Below are 19645 nucleotides of genomic sequence, written 5' to 3'. Positions count from 1 at the left end.
CCTAAGTCGATGCCGGGCGGTCCATCCGGTTTCATTCCTTTTTATTGACTTCGTAGCGGTTAGGTACAACTGAGTGGCTTGCTAGGCCATTTCAGAGGGCATGTAAGAGTTAACCACATTGCTGTGGGTCTGGAGTCACATGTAGGTCAGATCAGGTAAGGACGCAGATTTCCTTCCCTAAAAGGACATTAGTGAACCAGATGGGTTTTTACAACAATCGACAATGGTTTCATAGCCATCATTAGACTAGCTTTTAATTCCAAATTTATTAATTAAATTCAAATTCCACCTTCTGCTGTGGTGGGATTCGAACCCATGTCCCCTGAGAAATACCCTGAGTCTCTGGGTTACTAGTCCAGTGAAACGCCACCGCCTACCCTAATTCCATCATTAATTAACAAAGCCACCCCTCCCACTTTTCCTAGCTTCCTGTCCTTCCTAAATGCCATGTACCCTTCAATATTCAGGTCCCAATCTATGTCATCCTGCAGCCATGTCTCTGTAATGGCTATCAGATCGTAATTATTTATTTCTATTTGCGCTCTCAGTTCATCTGTTTTGTTTCAAATGCCACGTGCATTCAGATACAGAGCCTTTAGTTTTGTCTTTTTATTATTTTTGTAACTTCTAGCCTTGTCTGATTTACTTAGACTTGTACTCACTGTCCCTTCCTGTCACAGTCTGTTTATCTTTTCCCATATTAATACCTTTCTCTCTTGCCTTGTCTCTACTCTTTGATTTACCACATCTTGCCAAATTTGATCCCTTACAGTTATCAAAACAATGTATTATCCATTCCCCACACTCCTTGCTCCAGCACTGGTGGCTGCGCCTTCAGCTGCCAAGGCCATAAGCTTTGGAATTCCCTCCCTAAACCTCTCTGTCTCCCTCTTCTCCTTAAAGATGCTCCTTAAAACCTACCTCTTTGACCAAGCTTTTGGTCACCTGTCCTAATATCTCCTTCAGCAGCTCATTTTGTCTAAGGACGCTGCTGTGAAGGTTTACTAGACTAATACCTGGAATGGACGAGTTGTCTTATGAGGAAAGGTTGGACAGGCTAGGCTTGTATCCACTGGAGTTTAGGGGAGTAAAAGGCCACTTGATTGAAACATATAAGATCCTGAGGGGTCTTGACAGGGTGGATGTGGAAAGGATGGTTCCTCTTGCAGGAGAAACTAGAACTAGGGATCACTGTTTAAAAATAAGGGATTGCTCATTTAAGACAGAGATGAGGAGAAATGATTTCAGACGATCGTGAGTCTTTGGAATTCTCTTCCTCAAAAGGCGGTGGAAGCAGAGTCGTTAACTATTTTTAAGGCAGAGATAGATAGATACTTGATCAGCAAAGGAGTGGAAGGTTTTTAAAAAATTCGTTCATAGGATGTGGGCGTCGCTGTCTAGGACAGCATTTATTGCCAATCCCTAATTGCCCTTGAGAAGGGGGTGAAAGGTTATCGGGGAAGGTAGGAATGTGGATTCAAGGTTACAATCAGACCAGCCATGATCTAACTGAATGGTGGAGCAGGCTCGAGAGGCCAAGTGGCCTACTCCTGCTCCCAATTTGTACGTGAAGGGCCTTGGGATGTTTTACTATATTAAAGGTGCTGTATAAGAGATAAACTGTTGCACTGTCAGGATCATTAAGTGTAACTGACTAGGGATATAGGAGATGCTGAGATAGTAAATTAGCGATGTCCTACAGTTCTTTAGTCCACCCACCCTTAACGCACCATAAATCAGGCAACAGGTCTACAAACGCTCATGTCTGGGGTCGCAGCAAAGCAGCCATCTCCCACCTGCTTACTGCACTCTGACGGCAGGTTCCCGACAAACAGAGTCCTCCTGTTCTTTATCCTCTCTAGTGCAGGGCTGGCTGCGCTTTTCTTAGCAGGTTCAGCTGCATTTTCTGTCGGCAGCTCTGGAGCATCAGGTAATTTGCCTTCCACCCCTTTCGTTTTCCGTTTCGGTTTCCTGTGTCGTTCTCTTTCACCCTCCTCGTCTGCTGCTCTCAAGGCCTTCTCCCTGTAAGCGACACAACGAGACGGCATGTCAGAGTTAATCCAGACCTTACTGTGGATCAGAACTCCAACTCCCCCCCCTCCCCATAATCCTGACCGCCCCCCCCCATACCTCCAACCCCTTCCTCCCAACACCACCAACCTCCTCCCACAATCCTGACACCTCCAAACCCCCTCTCCACAATTCTGATCACCCCAACACCTCCAATCCCCCCCCCACAAACAAGTCTGACCCCCCCATACCTCCAACCCCCTCCCACAATCCGGACACCTCCAAACCCCCTCCCCATAATCTTGAACCCCCCCCACCTCTCCACAATTCTGATCACCCCAACACCTCCAATCCCCCCCCACAACAATCCTGACCCCGCCCCCCACACCTCCAATCCCCGCTCCCCATAATCCTGACCCTTTTCCACAAAAGGATAAATCGCTTTCCTGCTACCATTCTAGTTTACCTTTGCTGCACACATACTGTGGTTTGACTATGTTGATGTGTAATTAACCTCCTCCAGCCAGTGGTGAGGCTGCAGCAACTCAGCCTCACATCTCCCAGCTGCCCAGCCTGTGTTAGAGAGACCCGCCCCCATACCACGCTTCACCTGAAGATGACACCCATGTGCAGTCTGGCTTGCGTGTAATAGAAACATATTACCAAGGCATTTTAAAATGGGTGGGAGCAGGAACACATCAATACATTCTCTTTAATAGTGTAGCTGCTGAACTGATTAACTGTGATAAAAGGATGCAAAAATCTGTTAAATACACAAAAGTCACAGGGCAGGAGCCCATTTAGTCTAGCTAAATTTCAATTGGACTGGTCTACTCTAATCCCATTTCACTGCCCTTTCTGCCAATCCTGCTGTAATCTTCCTTTCCATGTTTATCCAATTCCCTTTAAAGCGATGCACATTTTCTGCCTCAACAGTCCCTTGTGGTAAAGCACTCCTCATTCTAATAAACCTGCCGCACCCCATCCCCTGCGTGAAAACATTACTTCCAATGCCTCCCTTTACTCACCTGCTCTTTTTCTTCCTTTATTGCCAATTCACCAGCAGTGAAAGCAATTTACCCACTCAAAAATCTTACAAGATATTGAAAAACTTCATGAGATTCCACACCCCTCTCTTACAAGCTCATCGGGATTGAGGTTCCCTTGGCCTCTCAGCTCTGGTATCATTTTTGGGAATCTTTTTTGCACTTTCACCAGTGCCTCGATATCCTTTTTATAATATGGAGACAAGGACTGAGCACATTCTAAGAGAGCCTTCCAAACCTGTGCCTACCTTTCCCGGAGCTCCACGTTTGAATCCCTCCAATCAGGTTTCTGCCCCTGCCACAGTACCGAAACGGCTCTTATCAAAGTCACAAATGACATCCTATGTGACTGTGACAAAGATAAACTTTTCCTCCTCATCCTTTCGACCTGTCCATACCCTTTGACATGGTTGACCACACCATCCTCCCCTATTGCCTCTCCACTGTCGTCCAGCTGGGTGCGACTGCTCTCACCTGGTTCCATTCTCATCTGTCTAAACATAGCCAGGGCATCATTTGCAATGGCTTCTGTTCTTGCTCCTGCACCATTACCTCTGGTGTCCTCCAAGGATTAATCCTTGATCCCCTCGTATTTCTCATCTACATGCTGCCCCTCAGTGACATCATCTGAATACACAGCATTACTTTTCACATGAATGCGGATGACACCCAGTTCTACCTCATGACCCCTTTTCTCAACCCCTCCACTGTCTCTAAATTGCCAGACTGCTTATCCAACATCCAGTACTGGATGAGCAGAAATTTCCTCCAATTAAATATTGGGAAGAATGAAGCAATTGCACTTAGTCCCTGCTTCAAACTCCACTCCCTAGCTAGCGACTCCATCCTTCTCCCTGGCAGCAGTCTGAGGCTGAACCAGACTGTTCACAACCTTGGTGTCACATTTGACCCTGAAATTGTATAACCAGGGCTGTAGGTAGGGCTTAAAACTAAAGAAGGGATGGGGAAAGGTTCAAGTGAGGGGAAATTTATAAATCTAAAGAGAAAGGTTAAGGCCACAGAGCAGTGCAGCGTTTTGGGCAAAGATAAGCAGAGTGTGAGACAGGAAGGGACAAAAGGCTTAATGGTAATAGTGCATTAGTGAACAAGGTCACATCAGGGATAAATGGTTAGAAGTTAAAATTAAAATTCTTTATTTGAATGCATGAAGCATTACTGACAAGATGGACGAGTTAATGGCACAAATAGAGATAAATGATTGAGAACAAAATATTCAAGGCTACTTGACTTTTTTGAAATGGACAGGTGGTTCACGGGGGTCGCCGTGATAATAAAGAATGACAAAGACAGTCGTGAGGAAGGGTCTTGGCTTGGAAGAGCAAGAATTAGAATCAGTATGGGTGGGGATAAGACATAAAGATCAGAAAATGCTGGTGGGAATAGCTTCTAGGCCGATTAACGGTAGCTGTACTGTTGGACAGAGTATTAATCAAGAAGTGAGAAGTCTGTAACAAAGGCAATGCAATTATCATGGGGGACTTCAATCATCATATAGACTGGACAAATAAAATCAGCAAAGTTAGTTTGGAGGATAAGTTCACAGAATGCACTCAAGAAAGTTTCTTAGAACACACTGTGGAACCAAGGGAAAGTCTATTTCAGATCTTGTGTGTAATGAGACAGGATTAAATCTCATAGTAAGGGATCATCTGAGAAAGAGCGATGATATGATGTGATAGAATTTTGCATTGAGATTGAGAGTAACATGCATAAGTCCAAAGCTAAATTATTGAACTTAAAGTAAATTACATAAGTATGAGGGGTGAGTTGGGAAATTAGATTAAAAATGATAGATGAGCAATGTTGAGCATTTAAAGAAATATTTAATAGTTCTCAATGAGGCGGGAAAAGAGATCCATCCGTGGCTAACTAAAGAGGTTAAGGATAGTATTAGATTAAAAGAAGAGGCTTATAATATTGCCAAGAGTAGTAGCCTGATGGGAGAATTTTAGATATGAGCAAAGATTGACCAAAAAAAAGTCGATGAAGGAGAAAATAGAATGAGAGCAAACCAGCTAAAAATATAAAAACAGATTGTAAAAGCTTCAACATGTATGTAAAAAGGAACAGAGTAGAAAAAGTAAACAAATTTAGCAAAAGTAGAAATAAAAACAAGAAATGCTAGAAATACTCAGCAGGTCTGGCAGCATCTGTGGAGGGCGAAGCAGAGTTAACGTTTCAGGTCAGTGACCCTTCATCAGAACTGGCAAATATTAGAAATGTAATAGGTTTTACGCAAGTAAAGCAGGGGTGGGGCAAGAGATAACAAAAGAGGTATTGATAGGACAAGGTCACAGAGAATAACTGACCAGAAGGTCATGGAGCAAAGGCAAACAGTATGTTAATGGTATGGTGAAAGACAAAGCATTAGTACAGAGAGGGTGTTGATTGACAGAAAAATGAACAGCCCTCGCCCAAAGTACAAACATGAAAAAAAGTGGGTAGGCACAGTAGAAAAAAATAAAATAAAGAAAAAATAACAAAAGATAAAAAATAAAAAGGGGGGCCCTGTCAGGCTCTGAACTTACTGAACTCAATGTTCAGCCCGACAGGCTGCAGTGTGCCTAATCGGTAAATGAGGTGCTGTTCCTTGAGCTTGCATTGGTGTTCATTGGAACACTGCAGCAATCCCAGGACAGAGACATGGGCATGAGGGCAGGGATATGTGTTGAAATGGCCAGGAACCGGAAGCTCGGTGTCATGCTTTTGGACTGAGCGGAGGCGTTCCACAAAGCGGTCACCCAATCTGCATTTGGTCTCCCCAATGTAGAGGAGACCATATTGTGAGCAGCGAATACAGAATACTAAATTGAAAGAAGTACAAGTAAATCGCTGCCTCACCTGAAAGGAGTGTTTGGGGCCTGGGATAGTGAGGAGAGAGAAGGTAAATGGGCAGGTATTAAACCTCCTGCGATTGCATGGGAAGGGGCCGTGGGAAGGGGACGAGGTGGTGGGGGTAATGGAGGAGTGGACCAGGGTGTCGCGGAGGGAACGATCCCTTCGGAACGCTGACAGGGGAGAGGAGAGGAACATCCGTTTGGTAGTGGCATCACGCTGGACATGGCAGAAATGACGGAGGATGATCCTTTGAATATTGAGGCTGCTGGGGTGGAAAGTGAGGACAAGAGGAACCCTGTCATGGTTCTGGGAGGGAGGGGAAGGGGTGAGGGCAGAAGTGCGAGAAATGGGTTGGACACAGTTGAGGGCCCTGTTAATCACAGTGGAGGGGGGGGGGAATCCTCGGTTGAGGGAAAAGGAAGACATATCAGAAGCGCTGTTGTGGAAGGTTACGTCATCCGAACAGATGCATCAGAGACGGAGAAACTGGGAGAATGGAATGGAGTCCTTACAGGAGGCAGGGTGTGAAGAAGTGTACTCAAGGTAGCTGTGTCGGTGGGCTTATAATGGATATTAGTAGACAGCCTATCCCCAGTGATGGAGACAGAGAACTTGAGGAAGGGAAGGGAAGTGTCGGAGATGGACCATGTCAAGGTGAGAGAACGGTTGAAATTCGAAGCAATGTTGATTTTAATCACTCCACCATTGGTCGCTGTGCCTTCAGTTGCCAAGGCTCTAAGCTCTGGAATTCTCTCCCTCAACCTCTCTGCCTCGCTTTCCTGCATTAACACACTCCTTAAAAACTACCTCTTTGACCAAGCTGACCCAATATCTCCTTATGTGCTTATACTTTGTTAGTGATAGATATATCTAGTGCTATTAGGGAGGATTCAAACTAACTTGGCAGGGGTGTGGGAACCAGGAGATCATACAAGAGAGGAACACCAAGGTGCACAGTGAGTTGGGAAGGACATATTGCACTAGAGTAGTAAATAGTATTAGGTGGGGTCAGATTGAGGGAAAGTAATAAAGTCTAAATTAGGTTTACTGTGCATGTATGTGAATGCGCAGAGTGTGGTAAATAAGATTAATGAGCTGCAGGCACAAATAGGCATGTGGAAATATGATGTTGTGGCAATAATGGAGACCTGGATCAGAGAAGGACAGGGCTGGGTGCTGAACATTCCTGGATACAAGATGTTCATGAAAGATAAGAAAGGGGGAGGGGTGGCAGTTTTGATTAAGGAGAACATTGCAGTGCTGGAGAGAGGGAATATCCCAGAGGGGTCAAGGACAGAATCTATCTGGCTGGAGCTGAGGAACAAAAAAGGTGCAATTACATTGCTCACGTAGTCTATAGGCCACCAACTAGTGGGAAAACTGTAGAGAAACAAATTTGCAAGGAAATTAGAGAGGTGCAAGAATTAGAGTAATTACAATGGGCAACTTTATCATGAATATAGACTGGGATAGTAGTGTAAAAGGCAGTGATGACTAAGTACAGCGTGTTCAGAAGAATTTTCTAATGCCGTATGGTTCCAGTCCAATGAAAAAGGAGGCACTGCTGGACCTGGTTCTTGGGAATGAGGTGGGCCAAGTGCATCAATTGTCAGCAGGGAAACATTTAGGAGACAGTGATCATTGTATCAGAAGGTTAAGGTTGGCTATGGAAAAGGACAAGTAACAGTCTAGAGTAAGAATAGTGAACTGGGGGAAAAGCCCCAAAATCAATGGGTAAGAATGGATCTGACCCAGATAAATTGGAATCAAAGGATGGCAGGCAAAACGGTACCTGAACAATGGGCTGCCTTTAAAGAAGAGATAGTTCGGGCAGTCAAGGTATATTCCCACGAAGGGGAAAGCGAGAACAAATAAATCCAGAGCTCCCTGGATGACAAAAGAGATCGAAATTAAGGTGAAGAAAAAAATGTGTGCTTATAATAGACATCAGGTAGATAATGCAACTAAGAACTAGGCAGAATATTGTGTTACCAGTGCTTCCATTTTGTTTTGTTAAATTTTGAGGATTTGTGTCTTAAAACTGAAAAAAGATTCCACAGATGCTGGATTTGGTATTTTTTTTAAAAAATCATCAGAAGGTCTGTTGGACTTGGCTTGTAAACAAGTTCCTGGAAGGCATCTGTTTTCAGATAAATATCCAGCAGGGGGCTTTTTTGACTTGGGGATGATGTTTACAGAGAAGTGACAGGTCAAGATTTATAGGAGTCAGGAGGCTTGACTCTGGAGATGTTTTTGGTTTTGCTTTGGATTGTTTTCAGGCAGTTGGGGTATGGACAGTGTTTTAAAAAGGAGTTAAAGAATCAACCTGCCGAGAACAAACCCCAACTCGGCCTATTCCAGCTCTTTGAAAACTCTGCCAGTTTTTTTCCATCTCTTTAAGAAGCCCTGAGAAGAGTGTAAAAAATAGACTGAAACTGTTGCTGCATTTCTCCTGCAAGGCCTGCCTGAAATACCTGTTGATGCATTTTTCCTGGAAAGCCTGCCCAAACTGATCATCGTCACCCGAAAAGAACTGTTCTAGGAAGATCCCAGTGAAAAGCCCTCTGTGCGTATTTGGGATGCCAGACCGGATAAAAAAGGACAACTGACATCTTTCCATATCTTTTCTTTTTTCTTCACTAATTAGTAAGTATTTGGCCAAAGTATTCTTTTTTGCCTTTTTTTTGGTAATAGAGCTCTAAAGAGTAAATCTCTTTTTTCAGTTAACCGGAGTGTGTGTGTGTGTGTGTGAGGGGCTAGGTAAAAAGGGAACTTTCATATTTGAATCTGTGTGTTAATGATTTGCTTCGCTACTGGTTAAGACTTGTTATATAATAAACTGATAATTTTGTTGTTTATTCAAGAAACCGGTTGGTGCATTTTATTCTGGGATAAAAATAGTCTATGATTGACTGTATCGGTCACAGGGAAATTTTTTAAATATATGTTGTGACCTGTGGAGAAGTGGAACTAGAAAACAGTGCACTTCTCCCACCTCAGTCGTAACAGCAGAAGGTTCAGAGGGGAAGTGAAAAAGCAAATAAGAGAATCAGAGAGAGTATGAAGAGAGACTTGCAGCTAATATAAAAGAGAGTCCGAAAGGCCTCTATGGGCATATAAATAGTAAAAAGGTGGTGAAAGGAGCAGTGGCATCGAATAGGGACCAAAAATAGGATTTACACATGGAGGCAGGAGACATGGCAGAGATATTAAATGAATACCTTGCATCTGTTTTTAACAAGGAAGCTGCTGCACGGGTCATAGTGAAAGAGGAGGTAATTCAGACACTTGAAGGGTTCAAAATTGATAAGGAGGTGGTATTGGATAGGCTAGCTGTACTTAAAGTTGATAAGACACCAGGACCAGATGCAATGCATCCTAGGATATTGAGGGAAGTGAGAGTGGAAATTGCAGAGGCACTGGCCATAATTTTCCAATCTTCCTTCGATTCAGGGGTGCTGCCAGAGGACTGGAGAATTGCAAATGTTTTGCATCCAGTCAGTTTAACCTCAGGGGTGGGGAAGCTTATAGAAACGATAATTCAGGACAAAATTTATAGTTACTTGGGCAAATGCGGGTTAATTAGGGAAAGCCAGCATAGATTTGTGAAGGGCAAATGGTGTTTGACGAACTTCAAGATTTTTGATGAGGTAACAGAGAAGGTTGAACAAGGCAATGCTGTTGGTGTGGTGTACATTAGACTTCCAAAAAACATCTGATAAAGTGCCACACAACAGACTTGTGAGCAAAGATATAGCTCATAGAATAAAAGGAACAGTATCAACATGGACATGAAATTGGCCGAGTGAAAGGAAACAGGGAGTAGCGATTAATGGATTTTCAGACTGGAGGAAGGAGTTCTCAAGGGTCGGTGTTAGGATCCTTGCTGTTTCTGGTATATATTAATGACCTAAAGCTTGGCATACAGGGCACAACTTCAAAATTTGCGGATGATGCAAAACTCGGAAACATTGTGAACAATGAGGAGGTTAGTGTAGAACTTCAAAAGGACATAGACAGGTTGGTGGAATGGGCAGACAAGCAGCAGATGAAATTTAATGCAGAGAGGTGTGAAGTGATGTATTTTGGTAGGAAGAAGGCAGAGAGACAATATAAAATAAAGGGTGAAATTCTGAAGAGGGTGCAGAAGCAGATGGACCTTTGTATATATGTGCATAAATCATTGAAGGTAGCAGGACAAGTTGAGAGAGTAGTTAATAGAGCATACAGCATCCTAGGCTTCATTAATAAGAGCACAGTGTACAACATGTATGGAACACTGGTTCGGCCTCAACTGGAGTACAGTGTCCAATTCTGGATGCCACACTTTAGGAAAGATGTGAAGGCACTGGAAAGAGTGCAGAAAAGGCTCACAAGAATGGCTCCAGGGATGAGGAACTTCAGTTACATGCATAGATTGGAGAAGTTGGGACTGCTTTCTTTGAAGAGAAGGTTGAGCGGAGATTAGATAGAGGTATTCAAAATCATGAGGGGTCTGGACAGGGTAGATAAGGAGAAACTGTTCCCACTGGCCGAAGGATCCAGAACCAGAGGGCATCGATTTAAAGTGATGATTGGCAAAAGAAGCAATGGTGACATGAGGGAAAACTTATTTAAGCAGCGAGTGGTCAGGATCTGGAATGCACCACCTGGGAATGTGGTGGAGGCAGGTTCAATTGTGGCATTCAATAGAGAATTGGATTGTTATCTGAAAAGGAAGAATGCTCAGAGATTTTGGTCACCTGCCCTCATATCTTATGTGACTGGGACTGCTTTAGAATGCCTGTGAAATGTCTTGGGACATGTTATTACATTAAAGGAGCTCCAGAAACACAAGTTGTTGCTGTGCTGGTAAAATTAAATAGCTGATCTGGGTAATCCTCCTTCCTGCCACATGACACTCACCGTTGGACCAGTTTCCTCTCGGCTGCTATGAGCTGCTTCTCCCGGATGGCCTTCCTTTTCTCCGGCTTCTGTTGCTTGGCCTTATTTGTGACATCAGACTCATCCTCCGGAAGCTTCCTCTTCTTGCAGCTAACCTGAGGGGTAACAAACCTATAACAACGCAGTTTTGGATACCAAGTTACGATTGAAAGAATACAACGGAATTGTAAGAGCAGAAAGTACCGTACACTAGGGGTGTGCTTTTAATGCTGATCTGGGTTTTGGCCAGTAAGCAATAAAGAGTTTGCATGGAAGGACAAGATGTGGGTGACAGACTGAATTTGGACCAGCGGGTTTTAAACTGGGGCAAAATGTTAACGTTACATATCTCTGAGGTTTGGTACTGACCTGGATCTCTGGCACGGGAGTGAAGACTGGCTGAGCAGCAGAGGGTGGGGTGGTGAAGAGTGTCAGCAATGGAGTTGTTTTGCACTGTCCTGTCTGTTTCTGGAACAGACTGTTGGCGACCTGGCCCACCACATAGCTCCCTGTTTCTCCATTCATTCCAGTACTGTAGAAATGGGAGAGAGAACAAAAAGCAGGTAAACCTGTGACACAGACATTTAAATAACATTACAGAACCATACAGTTCAGCCATTCGGCCCATTGTAACTATGCCAGCTCTTCGAAAGGACTATACAATTAATCCGACTCCCCCAGCTCTTCCCTCAGAGCCCAACAATTTTTTCCTTTTCGAGTATTTATCCAATTTGCTTTTGCCAGTTACAATTCCACCTGCTTCCACCGTCCTTTCAGGTAGCACATTCCAGATCATAACAACTCTGCATAAAGAAATCTGCTTCTCCACTCCGGTCCGTTTGCCAATTAGATTAAATGTCTGTCGTCTGGGTAAGACGCCAATGGTCGCTCTCTGTCCACACACGCACACTCGCAGACTGACTCTCTCACTCTCTGTCTATCCCGGCTCTGTCTCTGTTTATCCCAGTTCTCTCCCTCTGTCTCTCCTGGCTCTCTTCCACCCTGTCTATCCCAGCTCTCTCTCTGTCTGTCTATCCCAGAACTCCCTCTCTCTTTCGTTCTCTCCCTCCCTCTCTGTCTATCCCAGAACTCCCTCTCTCTTTCTTTCTCTCGCTCTCTCCCTCCCTCTGTCTGTCTATCCTGTCTTGCCCTCTCTGTGTCTATCCCAGCTCTCTCTCTCTGTCTATCCCAGAACTCCCTCTCTCTCTCCCTCCCTCTCTGTCTGTCTATCCTGTCTCTCCCTCTCTCTGTGTCTATCCCAGAACTCCCTCTCTCTTCCTCCCTCTCTGTCTATCCTAGCTCTCCCTCTCTGTGTCTATCCCTGCTCTCTCTCTCTCTCCCTCTGTCTATCCCAGAACTCCCTCTCTCTTTCTCTCTCCCTCTCTCCCTCCCTCTCTGTCTATCCTGTCTCTCCCTCTCTCTGTGTCTATCCCAGCTCCCTCTCTCTCTCTGTCTATCCCAGAACTCCCTCGCTCTTCCTCCCTTTGTCTATCCCTGCTCTCTCTCTCTCTCTCTCTGTCCGTCAATCCCGGCTCTCCCTCCCTCTCTGAGTCTATCCTGGCTCTCTCTCTGTGTCAATCCCGGCTCCCTCTCTCTCTCTTTCGATCCCGGCTCTACCACGCTCTATCTATCCCTGCTCACTCTGTATCTAACCCTGCTCTCTCTCTCTCTCTATCCATCTATCCCGGTTCTCCCTCTCTCTATCGATCCCAGCTCTCCCTCCCTCTGAGTCGATCCTGGCTCTCGCTCTCTGTGTCGATCCCGGCTCCAACCCTCTCTCTCTCTCTCTCTCTCTCTCTCTCGATCCCGGCTCTCTCTCTGTGTCTCTGTCAATCCCGACCCACACACTCTCGCTCTTCCTCTCTGTCTATCCCAATTCTCTCTCTCTCCATCTAACCATTCCCTCTCCCTCTCTGTCTGTCTATCCTGATTCTCTCTCTCTCTCTCTCTATCTATATATCTATATATCTATATATCTATATATCTATCTCGGTTCTCTCTCTCTCTCTCTCTCTATATCCTTGTGCTCTCTCTCTCACTCACACACTCTGTCTATCCCAGTTCTCTCTCTCACTCACACTCACACTCTCTCTGTCGATCCCAGTTCTCTCGCTCGCTCTCTCTCTGTCGATCCCAGTTCTCTCGCTTTCTCTCTCTCTCTCGGTTCTCTTTCTCTATCCCGGTTCTCTCTCTCTATCCGTCTGTCTATTCCGGTTCTCTCTCTCTCTCTATCCCGGTGTTCTCTCTCTCTCTCTCTCGATCCCTGTTCTCTCTCTCGCTCTCTCGATCCCTGTTCTCTCTCTCGATCCCTGTTCTCTCTCTCGCTCTCGATCCCGGTTCTCTCTCTCTCTCGATCCCTGTTCTCTCTCTCGCTCTCTCTCTCTCTCGATCCCGTCTCTCTCTCTCTCGATCCCGTCTCTCTCTCTCTCGATCCCGTCTCTCTCTCTCTCGATCCCGTCTCTCTCTCTCTCGATCCCGTCTCTCTCTCTCGCTCTCTCTCGATCCCGTCTCTCTCTCTCGCTCTCTCTCGATCCCGGTTCTCTCTCTCGCTCTCTCTCTCTCTCGATCCCGTCTCTCTCTCTCGATCCCGGTTCTCTCTCTCGCTCTCTCTCTCTCTCGATCCCGGTTCTCTCTCTCTCTCGATCCCGTCTCTCTCTCTCTCGATCCCGTCTCTCTCTCTCTCGATCCCGTCTCTCTCTCTCTCGATCCCGTCTCTCTCTCTCTCGATCCCGTCTCTCTCTCTCTCTCTCGATCCCGTCTCTCTCTCTCTCTCTCGATCCCGTCTCTCTCTCTCTCTCTCGATCCCGTCTCTCTCTCTCTCTCTCTCGATCCCGTCTCTCTCTCTCTCTCTCGATCCCGTCTCTCTCTCTCTCTCTCGATCCCGTCTCTCTCTCTCTCTCTCGATCCCGTCTCTCTCTCTCTCTCGATCCCGTCTCTCTCTCTCTCTCTCGATCCCGTCTCTCTCTCTCTCTCTCGATCCCGTCTCTCTCTCTCTCTCTCGATCCCGTCTCTCTCTCTCTCTCTCGATCCCGTCTCTCTCTCTCTCTCTCGATCCCGTCTCTCTCTCTCTCTCTCGATCCCGTCTCTCTCTCTCTCTCTCGATCCCGTCTCTCTCTCTCTCTCTCGATCCCGTCTCTCTCTCTCTCTCTCGATCCCGTCTCTCTCTCTCTCTCTCGATCCCGTCTCTCTCTCTCTCTCTCGATCCCGTCTCTCTCTCTCTCTCTCGATCCCGTCTCTCTCTCTCTCTCTCGATCCCGTCTCTCTCTCTCTCTCTCGATCCCGTCTCTCTCTCTCTCTCTCGATCCCGTCTCTCTCTCTCTCTCTCTCGATCCCGTCTCTCTCTCTCTCTCGATCCCGTCTCTCTCTCTCTCTCGATCCCGGTTCTCTCTCTCGCTCTCTCTCTCTCTCGATCCCGGGTCTCTCTCTCTCTCGATCCCGTCTCTCTCTCTCTCTCGATCCCGTCTCTCTCTCTCTCGATCCCGTCTCTCTCTCTCTCGATCCCGTCTCTCTCTCTCTCGATCCCGTCTCTCTCTCTCTCTCTCTCGATCCCGTCTCTCTCTCTCTCTCTCTCGATCCCGTCTCTCTCTCTCTCTCTCTCTCTCGATCCCGTCTCTCTCTCTCTCTCTCTCTCGATCCCGTCTCTCTCTCTCTCTCTCGATCCCGTCTCTCTCTCTCTCCCGTCTCTCTCTCTCTCTCTCTCGATCACTGTTCTCTCTCTCTCGCTCTCTCTCGATCCCTGTTCTCTCTCTCGCTCTCTCTCGATCCCGGTTGTCTCTCTCTCTCTCGATCCCGGTTGTGTCTCTCTCTCCCCCTCTCTCTCTCTCTCTCTCTCTCTCCCTCCCTCCCTCTCTCCCTCCCTCCCTCTCTCTCAATCCCGGTTCTCTCTCTCAATCCCGGTTCTCTCTCTCAATCCCGGTTCTCTCTCTCAATCCCGGTTCTCTCTCTCGCTCTCTCTCGATCCCAGTGTTCTCTCTCTTTCTTTCGATCCCGGTTTTCTCTCTCTCGATCCTGGTTTTCTCTCTCTCCCTATCTATCCCGGTGTTCTCTCTCTCTATCCCGGTGTTCTCTCTCTCTCCATCTCTTGATCCCGGTTCTCTCTCTCTCTCTCTCTCTCTCTCTCTCTCTCTCGATCCCGGTTCTCTCTCTCTCTCTCTCTCTCTCGATCCCGGTTCTCTCTCTCTCTCTCTCTCTCTCTCCATCCCGGTTCTCTCTCTCTCTCTCTCTCTCTCCATCCCGGTTCTCTCTCTCTGTCTCCATCCCGGTTCTCTCTCTCTCCCCATCCCGGTGTTCTCTCTCTCTCTCTCCCCATCCCGGTGTTCTCTCTCTCTCTCTCCCCATCCCGGTTGTCTCTCTCTCTCTCTCTCGATCCCAGTGTTCTCTCTCTTTCTCTCGATCCCGTTTTCTCGCTCTCGATCCTGGTTTTCTCTCTCTCCCTATCTATCCTGGTGTTCTCTCTCTCTATCCCGGTGTTCTCTTTCTCTATCCCGGTGTTCTCTTTCTCTATCCCAGTGTTCTCTCTCTCCATCTCCACATCCCGGTGTTCTCTCTCTCTCTATATCCCAGTGTTCTCTCTCTCTCTATATCCCAGTGTTCACTCGCTCTCGATCCCCGTTCACTCGCTCTCGATCCCCGTTCACTCGCTCTCGATCCCCGTTCACTCGCTCTCGATCCCCGTTCACTCGCTCTCGATCCCCGTTCACTCGCTCTCGATCCCCGTTCACTCGCTCTCGATCCCCGTTCACTCGCTCTCGATCCCCGTTCACTCGCTCTCGATCCCCGTTCACTCGCTCTCGATCCCCGTTCACTCGCTCTCGATCCCCGTTCACTCGCTCTCTCTCTCTCAATCCCGGTGTTCTCTCTCTCTCTCTCTCTAGTCCGGTGTTCTCTCTCTCTCTCTCTCTCTATTCCGGTGTTCTCTCTCTCTCTCTCTCTCTCTAGTCCGGTGTTCTCTCTCTCTCTCTCTCTCTCTAGTCCGGTGTTCTCTCTCTCTCTCTCTCTCTCTAGTCCGGTGTTCTCTCTCTCTCTCTCTCTCTCTCTAGTCCGGTGTTCTCTCTCTCTCTCTCTCTAGTCCGGTGTTCTCTCTCTCTCTCTCTCTAGTCCGGTGTTCTCTCTCTCTCTCTCTCTAGTCCGGTGTTCTCTCTCTCTCTCTCTCTAGTCCGGTGTTCTCTCTCTCTCTCTCTCTCTAGTCCGGTGTTCTCTCTCTCTCTCTCTCTAGTCCGGTGTTCTCTCTCTCTCTCTCTCTCTCTCTAGTCCGGTGTTCTCTCTCTCTCTCTCTCTAGTCCGGTGTTCTCTCTCTCTCTCTCTCTCTAGTCCGGTGTTCTCTCTCTCTCTCTCTCTAGTCCGGTGTTCTCTCTCTCTCTCTCTCTCTCTCTAGTCCGGTGTTCTCTCTCTCTCTCTCTCTAGTCCGGTGTTCTCTCTCTCTCTCTCTCTAGTCCGGTGTTCTCTCTCTCTCTCTCTCTAGTCCGGTGTTCTCTCTCTCTCTCTCTCTCTAGTCCGGTGTTCTCTCTCTCTCTCTCTCTCTCTCTAGTCCGGTGTTCTCTCTCTCTCTCTCTCTCTCTCTAGTCCGGTGTTCTCTCTCTCTCTCTCTCTAGTCCGGTGTTCTCTCTCTCTCTCTCTCTCTAGTCCGGTGTTCTCTCTCTCTCTCTCTCTAGTCCGGTGTTCTCTCTCTCTCTCTCTCTAGTCCGGTGTTCTCTCTCTCTCTAGTCCGGTGTTCTCTCTCTCTCTCTCTCTAGTCCGGTGTTCTCTCTCTCTCTCTCTCTCTAGTCCGGTGTTCTCTCTCTCTCTCTCTCTAGTCCGGTGTTCTCTCTCTCTCTCTCTCTAGTCCGGTGTTCTCTCTCTCTCTCTCTCTAGTCCGGTGTTCTCTCTCTCTCTCTCTCTAGTCCGGTGTTCTCTCTCTCTCTCTCTCTAGTCCGGTGTTCTCTCTCTCTCTCTCTCTAGTCCGGTGTTCTCTCTCTCTCTCTCTCTAGTCCGGTGTTCTCTCTCTCTCTCTCTCTAGTCCGGTGTTCTCTCTCTCTCTATATCCCAGTGTTCACTCGCTCTCGATCCCCGTTCACTCGCTCTCGATCCCGTTCACTCGCTCTCGATCCCCGTTCACTCGCTCTCGATCCCCGTTCACTCGCTCTCGATCCCCGTTCACTCGCTCTCGATCCCCGTTCACTCGCTCTCGATCCCCGTTCACTCGCTCTCGATCCCCGTTCACATCGCTCTCGATCCCCGTTCACTCGCTCTCGATCCCCGTTCACTCGCTCTCGATCCCCGTTCACTCGCTCTCGATCCCCGTTCACTCGCTCTCGATCCCCGTTCACTCGCTCTCGATCCCCGTTCACTCGCTCTCGATCCCCGTTCACTCGCTCTCGATCCCCGTTCACTCGCTCTCGATCCCCGTTCACATCGCTCTCGATCCCCGTTCACTCGCTCTCGATCCCCGTTCACTTCGCTCTCGATCCCCGTTCACTCGCTCTCGATCCCCGTTCACTCGCTCTCTCTCTCTCAATCCCGGTGTTCTCTCTCTCTCTCTCTCTAGTCCGGTGTTCTCTCTCTCTCTCTCTCTCTAGTCCGGTGTTCTCTCTCTCTCTCTCTCTAGTCCGGTGTTCTCTCTCTCTCTCTCTCTCTCTAGTCCGGTGTTCTCTCTCTCTCTCTCTCTCTCTCTCTAGTCCGGTGTTCTCTCTCTCTCTCTCTCTCTCTCTCTAGTCCGGTGTTCTCTCTCTCTCTCTCTCTCTCTCTAGTCCGGTGTTCTCTCTCTCTCTCTCTCTCTCTCTAGTCCGGTGTTCTCTCTCTCTCTCTCTCTCTCTAGTCCGGTGTTCTCTCTCTCTCTCTCTCTCTCTAGTCCGGTGTTCTCTCTCTCTCTCTCTCTAGTCCGGTGTTCTCTCTCTCTCTCTAGTCCGGTGTTCTCTCTCTCTCTCTCTCTCTAGTCCGGTGTTCTCTCTCTCTCTCTCTCTAGTCCGGTGTTCTCTCTCTCTCTCTCTCTCTCTCTAGTCCGGTGTTCTCTCTCTCTCTCTCTCTAGTCCGGTGTTCTCTCTCTCTCTCTCTCTAGTCCGGTGTTCTCTCTCTCTCTCTCTCTAGTCCGGTGTTCTCTCTCTCTCTCTCTCTCTAGTCCGGTGTTCTCTCTCTCTCTCTCTCTCTCTCTAGTCCGGTGTTCTCTCTCTCTCTCTCTCTCTCTAGTCCGGTGTTCTCTCTCTCTCTCTCTCTAGTCCGGTGTTCTCTCTCTCTCTCTCTCTAGTCCGGTGTTCTCTCTCTCTCTCTCTCTAGTCCGGTGTTCTCTCTCTCTCTCTCTCTCTAGTCCGGTGTTCTCTCTCTCTCTCTCTCTCTCTCTAGTCCGGTGTTCTCTCTCTCTCTCTCTCTCTCTAGTCCGGTGTTCTCTCTCTCTCTCTCTCTAGTCCGGTGTTCTCTCTCTCTCTCTCTCTAGTCCGGTGTTCTCTCTCTCTCTCTCTCTAGTCCGGTGTTCTCTCTCTCTCTCTCTCTAGTCCGGTGTTCTCTCTCTCTCTCTCTCTAGTCCGGTGTTCTCTCTCTCTCTCTCTCTAGTCCGGTGTTCTCTCTCTCTCTCTCTCTCTAGTCCGGTGTTCTCTCTCTCTCTCTCTCTCTAGTCCGGTGTTCTCTCTCTCTCTCTCTCTCTAGTCCGGTGTTCTCTCTCTCTCTCTCTCTCTAGTCCGGTGTTCTCTCTCTCTCTCTCTCTCTAGTCCGGTGTTCTCTCTCTCTCTCTCTCTCTAGTCCGGTGTTCTCTCTCTCTCTCTCTCTCTAGTCCGGTGTTCTCTCTCTCTCTCTCTCTCTAGTCCGGTGTTCTCTCTCTCTCTCTCTCTAGTCCGGTGTTCTCTCTCTCTCTCTCTCTAGTCCGGTGTTCTCTCTCTCTCTCTCTCTAGTCCGGTGTTCTCTCTCTCTCTCTCTCTAGTCCGGTGTTCTCTCTCTCTCTCTCTCTAGTCCGGTGTTCTCTCTCTCTCTCTCTCTAGTCCGGTGTTCTCTCTCTCTCTCTCTCTAGTCCGGTGTTCTCTCTCTCTCTCTCTCTAGTCCGGTGTTCTCTCTCTCTCTCTCTCTAGTCCGGTGTTCTCTCTCTCTCTCTCTCTAGTCCGGTGTTCTCTCTCTCTCTCTCTCTAGTCCGGTGTTCTCTCTCTCTCTCTCTCTAGTCCGGTGTTCTCTCTCTCTCTCTCTCTAGTCCGGTGTTCTCTCTCTCTCTCTCTCTAGTCCGGTGTTCTCTCTCTCTCTCTCTCTAGTCCGGTGTTCTCTCTCTCTCTCTCTCTAGTCCGGTGTTCTCTCTCTCTCTCTCTCTAGTCCGGTGTTCTCTCTCTCTCTCTCTCTCTAGTCCGGTGTTCTCTCTCTCTCTCTCTCTCTAGTCCGGTGTTCTCTCTCTCTCTCTCTCTCTAGTCCGGTGTTCTCTCTCTCTCTCTCTCTCTCTAGTCCGGTGTTCTCTCTCTCTCTCTCTCTAGTCCGGTGTTCTCTCTCTCTCTCTAGTCCGGTGTTCTCTCTCTCTCTCTCTCTAGTCCGGTGTTCTCTCTCTCTCTCTCTCTAGTCCGGTGTTCTCTCTCTCTCTCTCTCTAGTCCGGTGTTCTCTCTCTCTCTCTCTCTCTAGTCCGGTGTTCTCTCTCTCTCTCTCTCTAGTCCGGTGTTCTCTCTCTCTCTCTCTCTAGTCCGGTGTTCTCTCTCTCTCTCTCTCTAGTCCGGTGTTCTCTCTCTCTCTCTCTCTAGTCCGGTGTTCTCTCTCTCTCTAGTCCGGTGTTCTCTCTCTCTCTAGTCCGGTGTTCTCTCTCTCTCTAGTCCGGTGTTCTCTCTCTCTCTAGTCCGGTGTTCTCTCTCTCTCTAGTCCGGTGTTCTCTCTC

The 19645-nt window shown here is 47.8% G+C and overlaps 1 protein-coding gene across 1 annotated transcript in view; it reads right to left on the bottom strand.

Moving 5' to 3' along the window:
• rbm34 (RNA binding motif protein 34) overlaps positions 1 to 11369 on the bottom strand; it is a 32594-nt gene extending 21225 nt beyond the window's left edge. Inside the window, exons 1-3 of the mRNA XM_068020487.1 lie at positions 11208 to 11369; positions 10821 to 10954; positions 1797 to 2022 (exon numbers count right to left, since the gene is read on the bottom strand). Of these exons, the coding sequence (XP_067876588.1) occupies positions 1797 to 2022; positions 10821 to 10954; positions 11208 to 11363 (516 nt within the window). The 5' untranslated portion in view covers positions 11364 to 11369. The remainder of the gene's footprint in view (positions 1 to 1796; positions 2023 to 10820; positions 10955 to 11207) is intronic.
• Between the last annotated feature and the right edge of the window lie 8276 nt (positions 11370 to 19645).

This window comes from Heterodontus francisci, chromosome 3 (genome assembly GCF_036365525.1).
Source record: "Heterodontus francisci isolate sHetFra1 chromosome 3, sHetFra1.hap1, whole genome shotgun sequence".
Classification (NCBI taxonomy): domain Eukaryota; kingdom Metazoa; phylum Chordata; class Chondrichthyes; order Heterodontiformes; family Heterodontidae; genus Heterodontus; species Heterodontus francisci.
This window is presented reverse-complemented; position numbering and strand designations above follow the sequence as displayed.